We start from the raw sequence: 13,950 nt of genomic DNA on the forward strand, positions 1-13,950 counted from the left end.
TAAGTGCTGGGGAGGTTACAAGGTGATCATGTTGTCCCACGGGGGCGGGGGGGCGGGGGGGGTGCTCACAGTCTTAATCCCCATTTTACAGATGAGGTAACTGAGGCCCAGAGAAGTGAAGTGACTTGCCCAAAGTCACACAGCTGACAATTGGTGGAGCTGGAATTTGAACCCCTGACCTCTGACTCCAAAGCCCGTGGGCTTTTTCCACTGAGCCACGCTGCTTCTCCGTGTACAGTGCTCTGCATACATTAAGCGCTCAATAAATATGATTGAATGAAATGAATTAATGCTGCATGATCCTGGGCAAGTCACTTCCCTTCTCTGGGCCTCAGTTACTTCATCCGTAAAATGGGGATGGAGACTGTGAGCCCCCCATGGGGCAGGGACTGTGTCCAACCCTGTTCGCTTGCACCTCGGCCCAGCTCTAAGTACAGTGCCTGGCACATAGTGCTTAACAAGTACCAATATTATTATTATCCCATTTTGGAGAGGGGGCTCGGGGATGGAGCCAGGAGAAGTCAAGAGGGAGGGATTCCACTGGGGGGTCGGGGGCCAGGACTCATCAGCCCCAGCCTGCAGCAGGGGGGAGGTGGTGACTGCAGTAGGGGAGGCGATGGTTAGCTCAATGGAAAGAGCCCAATGGAAAGAGCCGAGGCTTTGGAGTCAGAGGTCATGGGTTCAAATCCTGGCTCCATCACTTGTCAGCTGTGTGACTTTGGGCAAGTCACTTCACTTCTCTGGGCCTCAGTTCCTGCCTCTGTAAAATGGGGATTAAGACTGGGAGCCCCCCGTGGGACAACCTGCTCACCTTTTAACCTCCCCAGCACTTAGAACAGTGCTTTGCGCATAGTAAGCGCTTAATAAATGCCATCATCATTATTATTATTATTGTTGCAGGGGAGGTGGTGTCTGCAGCAGGGGAGGCGGTGGCTACAGGGAAGGCCGTGACTGCAGCAGAGGAGGCTTTGGCTGCATTCATTAGACTGTGAGCCCACTGTTGGGTAGGGACCGTCTCTATATGTTGCCAACTTGTACTTCCCAAGCGCTTAGTACAGTGCTCTGCACACAGTAAGCGCTCAATAAATACGATTGATTGATTGATTCATTCCTTCAATCGTATTTACTGAGCGCTTACTGTGTGCAGAGCACTGTACTAAGCGCTTGGGAAGTACAAGTTGGCAACATATAGAGACGGTCCTTACCCAACATTGGCAGTGACTGCAGCAAGGGTGGCAGTGGCTGCTCAGCTTCAAGGCTGTCCATCCCCTCGCCCCCTCCTACCTCACCTCCCTTCTTTGCTTCTCCAGCCCAGCCCGCACCCTCCGCTCCTCTGCGGCCGCTCACCCCCTCACCGGGCCTCCATCTCGCCCGTCCCACCATCGACCCCCGGCCCACGCCCTTCCCCTGGCCTGGAATGCCCTCCCTCCACACATCCGCCAAGCTCGCTCTCTTCCTCCCTTCAAGGCCCCACTGAGAGCTCACCTCCTAAAGGAGGCCTTCCCAGACTGAGCCCCTTCCTTCCTCTCCCCCTCATCCCCCTCTCCATCCCCATCATCTTACCTCCTTCCCCTCCTCACAGCACCTGTACATATGTAGATATGTTTGTACAGATTTATTACTCTATTTATTTTACTTCTCCATAGCTATTCTATTTATTTTATTTTGTTAGTATGTTTGGTTTTGTTGTCTGCCCCCCCCCTTCTAGACTGTGAGCCCGCTGTTGGGTAGGGACCGTCTCTAGATGTTGCCAGCTCGGACTTCCCAAGCGCTTAGTACAGCGCTCAATAAATACAATTGATTGATTGATGATTGATACTCTCTTCTAGACTGTGAGCCCACTGTGGGGTAGGGACCGTCTCTATGTTGCCAACTTGGACTTCCCAAGCGCTTAGTCCAGTGCTGTGCACATGGTAAGCGCTCAATAAATACGATTGATGGATTGGTGGCTGTAGGGGAGGCCTTGGCTGCTGCAGGGGAGGAGGGGAGGCGTTGTCTGGGGGAGGAGCTCGTCGTCGTCGGCGGCGGCGGGGTTATTTGTGGCTCCGCTTTGATCCCAAGGGGGAACCTGAAACTGTCACATTCCTGGCATAGCAAAGGCCCGGAGCAGCGCAGCGCCTCGCAGAGCACAGCAAAGCCTAGCAGAGCAGCACAGCACAGCAGAGCAGAGAGCAGAAGGACCGGTCCTTCGCGGCTGGAGGCGACGGACGGAGGGACAGGCGGCATTTGAGGAGCCCCAACGGAGCGCCCAGGCTGTCACCCTCCCTCTCCTCCGGCCCTGACCCCCGGCATCAACGCTGCCATGGTTGGGTAAGGCACTGGGGGCCCCGGGGGGCATCTCGCACACAGTAGGCGCTCAATAAATACGACCCAATGAAGCTGGAAAATGGGGATTGAGACTGTCAGCCCCACACGCGCGGCTCAGTGGAAAGAGCCCGGGCTTGGGAGACGCAGGGCGTGGGTTCGAATCCCGCCTCTGTGACCTTAAAGTCGCTTCACTTCTCTGGGCCTCATACAATCAATCAATCGTATTTATTGAGCGCTTACTGTGTGCAGAGCACTGTATATTCTAGACTGCGAGCCCACTGTTGGGTAGGGACCGTCTCCATATGTTGCCAACTTGGACTTCCCAATCAATCAATCAGTCGTATTTATTGAGCGCTTACTGTGTGCAGAGCAGTGGACTAAGCGCTTGAGCCCGCTGTTGGGTAGGGACTGTCTCTATGTGTTGCCGACTTGAATCAATCAATCGATCGTATTTATTGAGCGCTTACTGTGTGCAGAGCACTGTGTATTCTAGAGTGCGATCCCACTGTTGGGTCGGGACCGTCTCTATACGTTGCCAACTTGGACTTGCCAAGCGCTTAGTACAGTGCTCTGCACACAGTAGGCGCTCAAAAATACGATTGATTGATATGTTTGTACGTATTTATTTATTACTCGATTTATTTATTTACTTTATTTGTCCATATTTGTTGTATTTATTTTACTATGTTAATGTGTTTTGTTCTCTGTCTCCCCCTTCTAGACTGTGAGCCCACTGTTGGGTAGGGACCGTCTCTATATGTTGCCAATTTGGCCTTCCCTTGAGCTTAGTACAGTGCTCTGCACACAGTAAGCGCTCAATAAATACGATTGATTGATATGTTTGTACGTATTTATTACTCTATTTTACCTGTCCATATTTACTCTATTTATTTTATTCTGTTAATATGTTTTGTTTTGTTGTCTGTCTCCCCCTTCTAGACTGTGAGCCCGCTGTTGGGTAGGGACCGTCTCTGTATGTTACCAACTTGGACTTCCCAAGCCCTTAGTCCAGTGCTCTGCACACAGTAAGCGCTCTATAAATACGATTGATTGATATGTTTGTACGTATTTATTACTCTATTTATTTATTTATTTTGCTTGTCCATATTTATTCTACTTATTTGATTCTGTTAATATGTTTTGTTTTGTTCTCTGTCTCCCCCTTCTAGACTGTGAGCCCACTGTTGGGTAGGGACCGTCTCTAGATGTTGCCACCTTGTACTTCCCAAGCGCTTAGTACAGTGCTCTGCACACAGTAAGCGCTCAATAAATACGATTGAATGAATGACCGAGTCCCGCGGAGTGGGGATCCCCTCCACCCTGCAGACGCAACCCCCCGGACCCCAAACTGGGGACTCCCCCCCGCCTTACCTCCTTCCCTTCTCCACAGCACCTGTATACATGTATATATGTTCTTACGTATTTATTACTCTATTTATTTCACTTGTACCTATTTATTCTATTTATTTTATTTTGTTAATGCGTTTGGTTTTGTTCTCTGTCTCCCCCTTCTAGACTGTGAACCCACTGTTGGGTAGGGACCGTCTCTCTATGTTGCCAACTTGGACTTCCCAAGCGCTTAGTACGGTGCTCTGCACACAGTAAGCGCTCAATAAATACGATCGAATGAATGAATGAATGACTCGAGAGTCATAGGTTGTGGGTTCTAATTCCGTGTCCGCTGGGTGACCCTGGGCGAGTCACTTCTGTGGGCCTCAGTGCCCTCATCTGGAAAATGGGGATTAAGACGGTGAGCCCCACGTGGGACAACCTGATTACCTTATATCCCCTCCAGCGCTTAGAACAGTGCTCGGCACAGAGTAAGCGCTTAAAAAATACCAAAATTATGATTCTCTGTGCCTCAGTTCCCTCATCTGGAGAATGGGGATTGAGACTGTGAGCCCCACACGCGCGGCTCAGTGGAAAGAGCCCGGGTTTGGGAGTCACAGGTCGTGGGTTCGAATTATGCATCCGCTGGGTGGCTCTGGGCGAGTCACTTCTCTGGGCCTCAGTGCCCTCATCTGGAAAATGGGGATAAAGACGGTGAGCCCCACGTGGGGCAACCTGATTACCTTGTATCCCCCCCCCCCCCCAGCGCTTAGAACAGTGCTCTGCACACAGTAAGCGCTCAATAAATACGATCGAATGAATCTGGAAAATGGGGATTGAGACTGTGCTCGGCACAGAGTAAGCGCTTAACAAATACCAAAATTTACTATTATCTGTGCCTCAGTGCCCTCATCTGGAAAATGGGGATTGAGACTGTGAGCCCCACATGCGTGGCTCAGTGGAAAGAGCCCGGGTTTGGGAGTTACAGGTCGTGGGTTCTAATCCCTGCTCCGCCACATTCTGCTGTGTGGCCTTGGGCAAATCACTTCACTTCTCTGGGCCTCAGTTCTCTCATCTGGAAAATGGGGATGAAGACTGTGAGCCCCACGTGGGACAACCTGATCACCTTGTATCCCCCCCCAGTGCTTAGAACAGTGCCTCACACATAGTAAGCGCTTAACAAATGCCATTATTATTATTATTATTGTTATGTGGGACAGGGATTGTGTCCAACCTGATTTGCTTGTGTCCACCGCAGCTCTTAGTACAGTACCTGGCACGTAATAAGCGCCATAAATACCACTGTTATTATTATTATTATTATTATTATTATCTGGGTGAGGGGGGGGAGACCCCCACCACCCGACTCCTCACTCTGAGCTCACGGTCGGGGCTTGTGGCTCCGACCCCCCCACCCAAATAATCACAATAATAATTGTGATACCTGTTAAGCGCAGCGCTTAGAACAGTGCTTGGCACAGACTGTGAGCCTGTTGTTGGGTAGGGATCGTCTCTAAATGTCGCCGATTTGTACTTCCCAAGCGCTTAGTACAGTGCTCTGCATACAGTAACCGCTCAGTAAATATATGGAATGAATGAATGAACAAATACCATCATCATTGCTATGTGCCAGGCACTGTACTAAGCGCTGGGGTGGATCCAAGCCAATCGGGTTGGGCCTGGTCCCTGTCCCACGTGGGGCTCACAGTCTCAATCCCCATTTTACAGATGCGGAAACTGAGGCCCAGAGAAGTGACTTGCCCAAGGTCACACAGCAGACGAGCGGTGGAGCGGGGATTAGAACCCATGACCTTCTGATTCCCAGGCCCGGGCTCTAGCCACTACGCCATGCCTGAACGTGGATCAAATCCCGGCTCCGCCAATTGTCAGCTGTGTGACTTTGGGCAAGTCACTTCACTTCTCTGGTCCTCAGTTCCCTCATCTGTAACCTGGGGATTAAGACTGTGAGCCCCATGTGGGGCAACCTGATTACCTTGTATCCTCCCCAGCTTAGAACAGTGATTTGCACATAGTAAGCGCTTAACAAATGCTATTATTATTATTATTATTATTATTATTATTATTATTATTAAGATCTGGGGGGCAGGGCAGGGACCGCATGGTGGTTGAGGGGGAGGGACCCAAGTGATTGAAGAAAAGTTGTATCTGAGTTACAGGTGTGCCTGTAACGAAGAATTCTCTTTGTCTTCTTTGGAAAAATGCTCTCCGGAGCCATGAGCTGGTTCTCAGTTAGAAAGAATGTTAATTGCAATGCAAACCCGGATGATGTCAGGGCAGAAATATTTGGAAAACAAAGAGGGAGCGGGGAAGCAAGGGAAATAGAAATACTTTTCAGATGGCAATCGGCTGGACACGTTTGAGATGGATTAATGTCCAGATTGTTTGCCGAGCTCAAGAACTTTTCTGGGGGGTGGGAGGGAAAGAGTTGAAGGGTTTGGGGGGCGGGGGCTTGCCACACCCGGACTCTGGGTTCTGGTAGCTTTTCCAGTTTTAGAGCTCCCTGCTTACATTGTTGGAAAGGCTTTATTTGGATTAACAACACGGTGTCTTCGGAATCTCCAAGAATGCTGTAAAGAGTTTTACAGCGTTGGGCTTTCTCTGCCAGCTAGTTAATGTCCTCCCACCGAAAGGCCGGAGAGCAGTTTATTCTAAAGGGAACAGCGCCCGGTAGCAGAAATCTGGTGCTGGAGATTTGGATGCGTGATTAGTGGAAAAGATTCACGTAGAGTGATCCTGCCGTGGTCAGTCTAGCCATTGGGGATCGGAATCGATCGAAGGTGTGTATCTGCTTTGAACATAGCCAGGTTATCTGTCAAGTCCCTAATGGACTAGTTCGGTTATGGTTATGTGTGTGTTTGTGTGTGTGTGTGTGTGGGGGGGGGGGGACCTGTATTTTGTAACTCCTTGTTCCCATTAATTCGTGAGCCAACCCTTCATCAGACTGTGATTAACTCTGGAAATGCCCCAGAGGTTATGAAACAAAAGGGTGCCCAGACTCTTGGACTGTCTTTTCAATCAGTCGTATTTATTGAGCGCTTACTGTGTGCAGAGCACTGGACTAACTTTTGGTTCTGAGCCCTCTGAGATTTCTGATGTGTGAATCCCCACCTGGAGCCTTGGAGTGGGGTGAATTCGGAAGGGAGAGAGGGATGGGCAGAAAGTGGGTGACAGTATTTTCCACTCTCTCCCTGGAGAAAGGACCCTGCAGCATCAGCACTGAAGGAATGCAGGCCGCTTTGGGCTGGCTAGGGACAGAGTTTGCATGCTTGCACACGTATATACATACACACACACATATAAATACACACACACACACATCACCGTAACCGAACTAGTCCATTAGGACTTGACATATGACCTGGCTATGTTAAAAGCCTCTAGTCAAAGTCTGCTTCAAGGGAAAGAATGTGAAGGCAGGAAGTCAAGACTGCAAGGTGAGGGATGAGGGATTCTTTGCAACTCTTGCTTTAAGAGGAATTTCCAGAGATAATCTCAGCAGGGTAGGTCAGGCGAGTTGCCCCTCGGCGGCACTGAAAAAAGACATCTCTGTGTTGCCTTGGGTCGATGGGTTTTCACAAGCTGGGGTGAAGTGGAAAGTTGAAGTCCTTGACGGCCTGGGAAACCTGGAAACTTTTCTCTTAAACTCTCCTGGAAGGGAGAGCCTTGGAGAGTCTGTTTTTCTAGTACATTCTTCCAGGTAACCTCAGGCTTGTTGCTGCCACAGACCCCTGTTTCATGCACAGTTTTTTTCTTCTTTTTATGGTATTTGTTGAGCACTTACTATGTATCAAGCACTGTTCTGAGTGCTGGGGTGGATTCCAGTTAATCAGGACGGATAGAGTCCCTGGCCTACATGAGGCTCCTATTCTGAGTAGAAGGGAGCATGGGTACTGAATCCTCAGTTTGCATTTGAAAGAACCGAAGCAAAGAGAAGTGAAGTGACTTGCCCAAGGTCACACAGGCAATTGGCAGAGTCGATATTAGATCCCAGGGCCTGGCTCCCAGGGCCGAGCTCTTTCCACTTGGCCACGTTGCTTTCCACTGTCTAGGTGCCACCCTTAGAACTGCCTCTCGGCATCGAGAGTACTTATTGGAATAAAAATAATTATCACTGTTACCGACCATTTGTTGACCGCTACTCATGTGCTCTGTGAACAGAACTGATGGGAAAACTTGGGACTCTAATATTATGACAGAGAAGCAGCGTGGCTCAGTGGAAAGAGCACGGGCTTTGGAGTCAGAGGTCATGGGTTCAAATCCCAGCTCTGCCAATTGTCAGCAAGTCACTTAACTTCTCTGCGCCTCGGTTCCCTCATCTGTAAAATGGGGATTAAGACTGTGAGCCCCCCATGGGACAACTTGATCACCTTGTAACCTCCCCAGCACTTAGAACAGTGCTTTGCATATAGTGAGTGCCTAATAAATGCCATCATTATTATTATTATTATGACAAGCTGACTTTCTTTCCTTTGCTTCTACTTAGCTAGCACCCACCAACACCTAATCCTCTACAGATCCACACACAGAGACATGATAAATTGGGCCAGGTGAAAGAATATTTAATTGTCAGCTCTCACAGACCTCTTGAAGAGTACAAATTGTTTTCTCTGGTAAAATATTTTTTCTCCGTGGTGGCTTATTTCACCCACTTTTAATGTACTCACAGTTTCTCTCCTCTGCCACATCCTCTGTCCTCCCGTCTTCGTCAATCCCATTTTCTCCAAATCCCTCTTCCCCTTCCTTCCTTCTCTTAGATGCTGGCTGTCTTGGAAAAACCCTAACCTCCTCAAAGATGCTGAGTAGTGCAGAAAGAGGAGTCCACTGGATATCTCCCTCTGCTGAGGCTGATTTGCCTTAAGGGACTCATTCTGGGGGACTGAAATATTTGCCCAAGTGCCGTCCACCTTTTATTGAACTAAATTGGATAAGTTCGACCGGACAATGCAATGAGTACATTTGCTCTATACTGGTCCCTGAACAAAGCACTTGACTTTGGCTATAAGGCAGTAGCCACAATGGACTTATTGACCAAATAAGCCCTAGCCTTCCTCGTTCTAATGGATGCGACTTTCTCATGTCAGAATGACGCAGTAGGATGAGGTGGAGAGGAAGCCCCATTAGAAAGTGATTTGTGGAAAGCCACAGGCCTCCTTCTCCTCTTTCTAATAATAATAATGATAATAATAATAATAATAATAACAATAATAAAATAATATTAAGGGTAGTAGTATTTGTTAAATGCTTACTATGTGCCAAACACTGTACTAAGTGCTGGGGTAGATAAAAGATAATCAGGGCAGACACAGCATCTAGCCCATATGGGGTTTGCAGTCTAATAATAATAATGATGATGACATTTATTAAGTGCTTACTATGTGCAAAGCACTGTTCTAAGCACTGGGGAGGTTACAAAGTGATCCGGTTGTCCCATGGGGGGCCTCACAGTCTTAATCCCCATTTTACAGATGAGGGAACTGAGGCGCAGAGAAGTTAAGTGACTTGCCCAAAGCCACACAGCTGACAGTTGGCAGAGCCGGGATTTGAACCCACGATCTCTGACTCCAAAGCCCGCGCTCTTTCCACTGAGCCACGCTGCTTCTCAGTCTAAGAGGGAGGGAGAACAGTGTGGCCTAGTGGAGAGAGCACAGGCCTAGGAGTCAGAGGACCTGGGTTCTAAACTTGTCTGCTGTATGACCTTGGGCAAGTCATTTCACTTCTGTGCCTCGGTTGCCTCATCTGTAAATTGGGGATTAAGACTGTGAGCCTCACCTGGGGCAACCTGATTACCTTGTATCTACCCCAGTGCTTAGAACAGTGCTTGGTAGTTAGTAAGCTCTTAACAAATACCATAATTATGTTGATTCTTCTACTCCTGTCTCTGCAACTTGCCTGCCGTGTGACCCTGGACAAGAACTTCTCTTCGATTCCCTCATCTATAAAACCTGTTCTCCCTCCTACTTCAATGTGAGCCCCACGTGGGACCCAGTTGTCCCAAGCAGCGTGGCTCCATGGAAAGAGCCCGGGCTTGGGAGTCAGAGGTCATGGGTTCAAATCCCGGCTCCACCAATTGTGAGCTGTGTGACTTTGGGCAAGTCACTTAACTTCTCTGTGCCTCAGTGACCTCATCTGTAAAATGGGATTGAATACTGTGAGCCCCGCTTGGGACAATCTGATCACCTTGTATCCTCCCCAATGTTTAGAGCAGAGCTTTGCACATAGTAAGCGCTTAACATAGTAAGCGCTTAGAGAACCAGCGTGGCTCAATGGAAAGAGCTCGGGCTTTGGAGTCAAAGGTCATGGGTTCTAATCCCGGCTCCACCACGTCAGCTGTGTGACCATGGGCAAGTCACTTAACTTCTCTGAGCCCCAGTTCCCTCATCTGTCAAATGGGGATTAAGACTGTGAGCCCCACGTGGGACAACCTGATCACCTTGTATCCCCCCAGCGCTTAGAACAGTGCTTTGCACATAGTAAGCGCTTAACAAATGCCATCATTATTATTATTAACAAATGCCATCATTATTATTATTATTATGGTGTTTGGCATATAGTAAGGAGTTAACAAATACCAAAGTTCCTATTACGAACCGGTACCGAATCCCCATTTACAGAAGAGGAAACGGAGGCCCAGAAAAGTTGGGCGACTCTCGCAAGGTCACACAGCAGGCAAGCGGCAGAGTCGGGATGACAGCCCGAATCCCAGAGGTCCGTGCTCTTTCCATCGGGCTGCACCCCTCCTCATCTTGCCTTTCCCCCTCCGGCCGCGGGAGCCGTTCCCTCACCCCTGTCCTCCTGTCTCGCAGGTGCCCACGGGCGTCCGGCCGCCGCTGATCTCCAGGCTCCCCCCGCGTCTAGAGCCCGGGCCGCGGGCCGAGCGGCGAAGGATGAGGACCGTGGAGGAGTCGTCGGGCAACGTCCTCCACCGCCTCATCCAGGAGCAGCTGAGGTACGGCAACCTGACGGAGAACCGCACGCTGCTGGCCATCCAGCAGCAGGCCCTGCGCGGCGGCGGGGGCGGCGGCGGCGGTCCCCGCTCCTCCCTGGAGAGCCTCACCCAGGAAGAGAGCCAGATGGTGGCCCAGTCGGCGAGGCAGGAGCCCCAGGGCCAGGAGCACCACGGCGACCACGTCTACCGAGAGAATGCCCTTTACCGGCTCTACCCGCCGTCGAACAAGGGCGAGGAGCTGCCCACCTACGAAGAGGCCAAGGCCCACTCGCAGTACTATGCCTCCCAGCGGGGGCCCCCGCCCGGGCCGGCCTGCCCCGGCCCCCTCTCCGAGCGGGGACAGCGGAGGGCCTGTGGGCCCGACAGCGGCCGACGCCAGGACGAGTCCCTGAAGGAACTGAAGCACGGGCACGTCAGGTCTCTGAGTGAGCGCCTCATGCAGATGACTTTGGAGAGGAACGGGGCCAAGGCGCCCAACCACATGACTTCTTCCCACAGCTTCCCGCAGCTATCTCGCCACCACCAAGCTGCGACCCCCAGGGGCCCCCAACCCGAAGGCCCGGAGCCGCGCGGACCCCCCCCAGATTACCCCTACGGCACGCCGCCCCACGAGTCCTCCTCCCTCGGCTACCTGGGCGACCCCAGGCTCTGCTCCCGGGGAGGTCCGGAATTCCAGTATCCCGAAATCAGGTAACCGGCAGCGGCATCGCCTGTCCAGATCTCTGATGGGATGGGGTCTTTCCCCCATCCCTCTTGCTGACACTGAAAACCCAGGGAGGGTGGAGGGACGTGGAGACGGGGGCAGTCTTCACCAGAGCTCTTTAAGGATGGGAATGGATGTTCTTTCTGGAATGGTCTGCAGAAGCCCAAGGTAGGGAGTTGAGCAGGTGGGCTCGATGACCTCCCGAGGGTCCTTTTCTGTCCCTTATTATCATTATAATTATTATTAGTAGTAGTAATAGGAGGAGGAGGAGGAGTAATAAGAGTACTGTATATATTAAGCGCTTACTATGTGTCAAGCACCGTTCTAAGCACTGGGATAGATTCAAGAATGCTGTTATTATGGTATTTGTTAAGCGCTTGCTATTTGTCAAGTGCTCTTCTAAGCACTGGGGTAGCTATACAAGTTAATCAGGTTGAACATAGTCCCTGTTCCACACAGCGTGGACAACCTATGGAAGAGGGAGAACAGGTATTTAATCCCCTTTTTACAGAGTTGATTTGCCTTCCTTAACGCTAATAACAATAGTATTTGTTAAGCGTTTACAATATGCCTAACACCATATTAAGCACTGAGATCCATAGACAATTATTGTTACCACTGGGGTGTTTGTTAAGCACTTATTGTGTGTCAAGCACTGGGTTCAGTTATTATTAATCAACCCTTGATTCCAAAATTCAGTCAGCATTAGAAACAGGACAGGTACTGGGCTTTGGGTACCTTAGTCGGCTTTATCAGTGTCAGCCCTATTGAAAAGGTGCAAACCAGTCCCCCTCTACTCCCTGTTGTCGCCTCAGCCTGCCTCTTCTAGTCCATCTCCCTCCCTCCATCCTCTCCGCATCCTCCTTGTGTTGGGAACGATGATCAAGATGTCTCTGTTTAGTGGTCACCCTCACTGATGTGGCTGTTTCATGTGGAAGCTTTGGATCCCAGAGGGAATCATTTTTGTGGAAGAAAGCTGCACTCTCCCAAGTGCTTAGTGTAGTGCTCTTGAATGAATGAATGAAAATTCAGTCTCCCGGAAGCCATTCTAGAATGATGAATTTATTTCTAAAGCTGATTGTAGGGAAAGTAAGGCAGTTGGAATATTTTCCTTCTCTATCATCCCTGGGAGGTTGAGAGGGGTGGAAATTACCAGGCCCGTGTTCCCAGAGATTATGGCTCCCCTGGCCAGGCCTTGGAGGCCCCAAGAGAGGAAATGGTGTCTACCCAAGGTACCCACTAAACCAGACCCAGAGCCCAGGATTCGAACCCGTGGCTGCCACCTTCTACTTCCAACTCCTGATTGGTGGGGTTAGGTGCAGTCCAGAAGATTGGAATCCAGTACCTTCCCCCTCCACCCAAACTTTCACCCAAACTGGTTTGAGTTTCTTCTCTTCTCCCTACCCATCCCCACCTCTCCTGGAGATGCTAATAAGCAGTGAAAGGGAGGAGCAAGGAGGACCAGCCTAGAAAATCTGCAAACTGAATAATTGAGAGTTAACTGTCTGAAGAGTTTTCATCTCCCTTTAGAGAAAGGGGAAATAAAGGTTTTACAGAAATGCAGGCCTGAGCACTTTTAGAAATAATATTAATTGATTGGTTGATTGATTGACTGATAATACACTGAAACTGTCTCATGGTCCTACTTCCTTGAGGCCTCTTTTTTGCTCTTTGCCCGCTTCTCCTTTCCTGGCCGAGGAGTTGGCGAAAGCCAGAGGCTGGCTTCTGTTAATTCAGCAGATGAGATTCTTCATCAAGTCTCCCGCCCCTTCTCTTAGCACTGTGGCCAGAACTATCTACACTGAGACCCCATTTTCCCACGATTTTAATGGTCTTTTGTAAGCGCTTACTATGCGCCAAGCACCGTATTAAGCACTGGGGTAAATACAAGGTAATCAGGTTGGGCACCGTCCGTGCCCCACATGGGGCTCACAGTCTTCACCCCCATTTTACAGATGAGGTGACTGAGGCACAGAGAAGTGAAGCGACTTGCCCAAGGTCGCACAGCAGGCAGGTGGCGGAATCGGAATTAGAACCCAGGTCCTGCAGATTCCCAGGCCCGTGCTTTATCCATGAGGCCACGCTGCTTCTCCACCTCCCTCCTTTATCCTGGCTAAAAATGATATCACCAGTAAGTGTGTGTTCAGCACTTACTTGGGGTAGCCAAGCACCCTGGGGTAGATCAAACCCAGTCCCTGTTCCACACAGGGCTCATAGTCTGAGAGGCAGGGAGAACCCGTTTGACAGATAAGGAAACTGAGGCCAAAAGTTTTCCTCCCCCCAAATACATTAATCTTGAGACTATTCTGTTTGTCTCCCAACCATTGTGCCGTGCCTCCATCTCTCTGGGGTCCAGGAATTCTCCCCAGCCTTAGAGAATCTGAAGGAACCCTCAACTCCCACAGACGCAGACGCCCGTAATAAACCAGACGAAAAGGTAGTATGAAGGAGAGGCAGAGTCTATTCACTTTCTTTTAAGACCACACCCTGGTTTTCCGTAAGCCCACCAATTGAGGATTTCCTTGTGTGCATTCAGTACACCACTAAGTAATACACTTTGTCTGGAATTTTGCTCTAGTAATGAAGACTCGGTGGCTTGGTATGAATGACTTAACGCAGTTGGAATGGAGGAGGAAGAGAAGCC

At 50.0% G+C, this 13,950-nt stretch overlaps 1 protein-coding gene across 1 annotated transcript in view; it reads left to right on the forward strand.

Annotated features, from left to right (window-relative positions):
• The first annotated feature begins 2,150 nt into the window (after window positions 1-2,150).
• The window catches only part of AMOTL2 (angiomotin like 2), a 49,349-nt gene continuing 37,549 nt past the window's right edge, over window positions 2,151-13,950 (forward strand). The window contains exons 1-2 of the mRNA XM_038749168.1: window positions 2,151-2,310; window positions 10,461-11,293. Of these exons, the coding sequence (XP_038605096.1) occupies window positions 10,542-11,293 (752 nt within the window). The 5' untranslated portion in view covers window positions 2,151-2,310; window positions 10,461-10,541. The remainder of the gene's footprint in view (window positions 2,311-10,460; window positions 11,294-13,950) is intronic.

Source organism: Tachyglossus aculeatus, chromosome 1 (assembly GCF_015852505.1).
Source record: "Tachyglossus aculeatus isolate mTacAcu1 chromosome 1, mTacAcu1.pri, whole genome shotgun sequence".
Classification (NCBI taxonomy): domain Eukaryota; kingdom Metazoa; phylum Chordata; class Mammalia; order Monotremata; family Tachyglossidae; genus Tachyglossus; species Tachyglossus aculeatus.